Genomic DNA, 4,928 nt, shown 5'->3' with positions numbered 1-4,928 from the left:
TATATATATATATATATATATATATATATATATATATATATATATATATATATATATATATATATATATATATATATATATATACACATACAAATAAAAAAAACAATCACAGGCTGCTGCCCAACAATTAGCATAGATGCTAACTTAACACTAAAAACACCATAGAGGAGCTAACGTGATTAGCATTGTTGCGTTTCTCGCTGGAAATTTGTGCACAAATCAAATGTTTAAAAGTCATTATTAAAGACAGCAGTGTTGTGTTACCTTTAACTACCATTTACAGACATGTTATTCAGGGTTCAGCAAAGAAAAGGTGCTTCTACTGCCACAAGCTACGGCAGCTCTACTGGGACAAACGGCACCGAGCAGCAACCGCTCTGCTGTTGGTCTTAAAAGGTTCGTGAAAGAGCATCGGAACCGCGGTGACACTTTTCAGGTTTGAGTCGTTCTAATGCGGCAACAATCCACTTCGGTCTTCGCTCGGACTAGCCGTCAGCTCGTCAATCTGGCCCGAAGAGCGGGTGAGACGTCAGCGGAGGACCTTTTTCGCTCAACGTGGCCAAACGTGCGCAAAACTACCCCCGTCAGTCGATTCTGTGTCGCCCAATCACGTTCAATCTGGGGTGAAGATCTGTCTGAACCGGCGGGTTTGCCGCTTTGCTTCGTGGCGGAGGCGACTGGAGGAATGTTTGCGTGCGCGCGCAGCTTCCTCCGACAAACGGCGTCCAGCGCGTCTGAGAGTGCTTTCCCTCCTCCCTCCAGGTGAAACATGAACACTCCTGAGTTAAATTAAAAAGGGCTGGGTCTGTTTCTGAACAAATGCACCGGATCACCAGGGGTAACCGAAGGAGCGTCCCGCTTCAGCCGTGGCCTTTCAGCAGAGCCGCAAACCTGTGAGGTCCTGGTGGGAAGGGAGGCATGGGTTCAGCCTTCCGAAAGGTTAGAAGCATCAATTATGGGAGCAGTGGGTTGAATATTCACCAAAAAAAAAAACTAATCAAGCCTGAGGGCTGCGTTAAATGTAAATCATTTCTCACTGTCGCACCAGAAGGCGAAGGAGGATGTCGTTGTCTGCGTGTCTTTCGACGAAATACCTCTCGACCCGCTGGACGTATTTCAATGAAACTTTCAGGAAACGCTCATCAGACGTCCGCCTGCAACCGATTTAGCTTTTGGAGTCAACCTGATTAGAGACGGCCGCAGCAGCCAACTGACCTCGGGGAACAGAAGAACGGCTGCGGCTCAGACGACTTTTACAGAAACCTCGATGGAAGCTTGGTGCGGTTGTGGCCGAACCTTTCACAACACGAACTGCTCGTTACGCAAGACCTCCGCTCAGAACCATCGACGTCAGCGCTGTGCGTCTGTTAGCAAAGTATCTCAAGGAACACTGGGCAGATTTCAATGTAATCGCCGGACGCACGTCTGTAACTGATTACCTTTCAGAGTCAACTCTAATCAAGACTTCAGCAAACGCAAAAACCTCTTAATTCAGTCAGTTTTGCAGATGCTGAACTGAAATTTGGCGCGGCGGAGAAAAGGTCATTCACGCCACGTGCTCAGAGCACGGCATCTGACAATGTGGCATGAGATTGTGGCAATTATTTCTGACCGAAGTGGCCACAGGTCCGTCATTTCTCAACACTGGAAACTTGAGTTCAAAACTGCCACGGAAGGATGTGGGCGAAACGCACTCTCTCGAGGAGTACAGGGCCTTTAATTTCTTCAAAATAAAAGCTTTTAACAAAGCAACCAACAGTCTGGATGGACAGGGCTGTGGCTAGATGTCTGGCCGGTGGTGAGAAGTCCAACAAACAAACTCAGTTCCTGTTTGGGTCACAGAAAAAAAAATTAAAAATAAAGAAAGACTTATTATTTGTTGGAAAAGAGAACCAAATTATTTAACGTGCTTTGCAATGGGTCCAGACACATTTTCATTTCAGAGTTTAGATGTCTAGCATAGAGCAAAATATGAGTTTATAAAGAGAGGAAGTAACCTACTTTATGGTGACTGTCAAAATAAAAGCGACTGCATTTAATGGAGGCTTTTTATTGTGTTCAAAGGCATGTAAAAGGGAAGAGTAAAACTTAGAGTTTTATCTGTGTGGCAGTAAAATGAGTTATTAGTGTTCATAAAATACAATATTTACAACTTTAAATGAGATACAGAGACGATATGTATTAAAATGCTTTAAGTTAAAATGAAAATATCGTAATTTCTTATGATTTTAAGAAGTATCCTGTCCAATTTTACAGGAAGTTGGATGCTCTGCGTCTCTTTGCTGAGGTCCAGCTCTGAAAACTTCACTACAGTCCAACTTTTTAAGCTAATTAATCAAACTATAATCATTTTTTCCCCGAGGAAAACGAATGTTGAGCTGCATCCCGTGAAGAAGAAATATAGGTCACAAACTTACGATTAACCGTTGTCAAATTGGCCATGGATGGAGAGGACCGCGGCTAAACCGGCTGCCTTGGCGGGGGGGAAGTCCAGCAAATGGCCGTTGGGTGTCCGGGCAGAGTCGCCCCTGCTCAAACTGCCGCTAAGGTGGGACTTGACACGAAGACGAACATGTTGCTCGCTTCCCGGAGACCGGAAACGCCATGTTTAAAACAGGCCCGCCTTCGACGAAGAGTAGCGACGCACCAAGGGGAGCGAGAAGGTTCCCTCACTCTTACTTCCGTCTTCGTTAGCGTCGAACGTTAAAAGGCGTTTTTTTTTTTGTTTTGTTTTGTTTAAAGTCATTTAGGAGGCTTTTTTTGCGGCTGACGACAGTTTAAGTAAATATTTATAGGGTAAAACAATCAAGGTTAAATGACAAGTGGGTAATATCAAATATTTTTTCCTCAACAAATGAGCTACAAAAAACAGTCTCAGGTGCAGGGTCGGCCTAAGGTTGTATGGGGCCCTGAGCAGAACTTCACTTGGGGTCCCCTTTCATTTCAACCCATCACCCACTCACTACCACAACACTTCGAACAACTTTTTATGTTGTTCATATTGTTCACCCGCCAACAAAGACAAAAAAAGCAGGAATGTGCATTCATCAGTCATGTTATCAGATCATTTTTGCACTTTATTTAAACCCATATATATTATCTTTATAACCTCTATACTCACTTGTTCAAGTTCACACAGAAATTATGACATTTATCATCAGTTAAAAAGGAGGATGTAAATACATTTTGAAGTCTACCTGATTTCGGACAGCTAATGGAACTTAGCAAACAAAAAAAATGCCTATAACTCAGTTAGTTTTACAGATATTAAGCTAATATGTAGCTAATGTAGATTAAACTATGTGTGAATTTGCTTTTTGTGAATATTCAAGTGTGCCAGAGGGCCCACTGCTGGCCCCGGGGGACATAAGCAGCCACTATGCTCAGGTGTTTATGTGCTCTTCCGTTTTCTAATCTTAGGAGCCTGAACGTGTCAAGATTCTTGGGGGTCATACTAGAGTTGTGTGTCAGGCTGGCCACTGAGCACGACCATTAACAAAACCTGCTGGTTTTCCAAGTTGCAACTCGGACAACAGAACAGGTCTGACAAGTATAATCCGGGTTCCAACTTCCAAGGGAAACGGAACACAGCGAATTGCAGGAAGGCGTAAACCAATAATCACAATCACAGCTATGAAGCCCATATCAGTGCTTGAAAAGGAGAAACAGGTGCTAAAATGGACAGCTCTTTTTTTTTTCCGAAATGACCCTGTTTTGCAAAACCGACTGTGGTGTTAAAGTTTCTAAAGCAGAACTTGCATAAACCTCAGTAAGGTTTTTGAGATGGAAGTTGTTTTAGGACAACAGAAATCCCCTTTGGCTTTGGCTGAACAAAACATTTAGCTAAACCAAGCTAGTCAGAGCTTAAGTTATTGTGTTTTTCTTTAAATTGAGGTCGCTCAAATAGCTATCTACAACAGGTGAGACGTTTATTGTGCACAGCCTTTCTGCTGTGCTTTATCCAACGAGGCATGAAGAAGAATCGTCCTGGTAGCTTTTAAAGAGACTCCGCCACTGAGTTTCCTGTTAGTGCACGTCCTTACCTGAAAGTCTTGTTTTTGATTGAACTGTCCCTTTAATCTGCAGATGTGGTTTGCGGTCCACAGGGAGGATTATTTGCCGGAGTGCTTGAACGTGAGTGACAACCAACGTGAGTGAAACCACTGGGACGCGTCAATGGTTCTGGTGCGGTTTAGGGAGAATGGGAGGTCAGTTTTGGATTAGGTGTCGTCAGAGCAGATCTCTCTCGCTTTTTCTTTTCTTCCCTCCTCACAACGTTGACAAACAGCCTGAAACGACCTGGACGCCGCCTGCCTGGTTTCATCGCCTCCTTCTTTCTCTCTCTGTACGTCAGCCACGGTTCCGACCCTTCCTCTCCATCTGTCCCCCGTCCCACCCCACTCCTCTTTGTCTTCTCCAACAAGGTTATAACCGATCCTCCGTAGAAGGAGTTCGCCCACCCTGACCTTTGACCTCAGACAGCAGGGTGGACTGCAGGAACACAACAGCTGCACCTTAGAGAGCAGCTTATCAGATATATATACATACATATATGTATGATGTTCTGGTTTGTTTATTATATCCCATAAAAATGTGGATAATATTCTGCTGCACATGTTAGACGCTCGGAGAGCTTGCAGGTTGGCGTGTGGGTAAACAGAACGACTCCTCTGCTCTTTTGTGTGCTTGTTTTCAGCCAGAGGAACGAACAGCGAGCAGACGAAGAGGCATGAGTCACTCTGGAGGCAAAACAGCCTTCCCCGGCCAACGACTAACGAAGTCCGCTGCTGATATCTTCTGCTGTAACATTCTGAGTTATATGACAACAAAGCCAGCAAACGTCTGTGTTTTTATTGTTTTACAGTTGCAAGAATTAAGAGGGAGGATGGGGTGTGTGAAAAAGAAATAAAAAAGGGTGTTGGAAAAAA

General features: G+C 44.1%; 1 protein-coding gene across 1 annotated transcript in view; it reads right to left on the bottom strand.

Moving 5' to 3' along the window:
• Positions 1–2,632, bottom strand: part of rell1 (RELT like 1) — a 30,167-nt gene extending 27,535 nt beyond the window's left edge. Inside the window, exon 1 of the mRNA XM_017426211.3 lies at positions 2,418–2,632. Within this exon, the coding sequence (XP_017281700.1) occupies positions 2,418–2,442 (25 nt within the window). The 5' untranslated portion in view covers positions 2,443–2,632. The remainder of the gene's footprint in view (positions 1–2,417) is intronic.
• Between the last annotated feature and the right edge of the window lie 2,296 nt (positions 2,633–4,928).

This window comes from Kryptolebias marmoratus, linkage group LG7 (genome assembly GCF_001649575.2).
Source record: "Kryptolebias marmoratus isolate JLee-2015 linkage group LG7, ASM164957v2, whole genome shotgun sequence".
In the NCBI taxonomy this organism is placed as follows: domain Eukaryota; kingdom Metazoa; phylum Chordata; class Actinopteri; order Cyprinodontiformes; family Rivulidae; genus Kryptolebias; species Kryptolebias marmoratus.
Note: the sequence above shows the minus strand (reverse complement) of the source record. Positions and strands in the feature narration are given on the sequence as shown.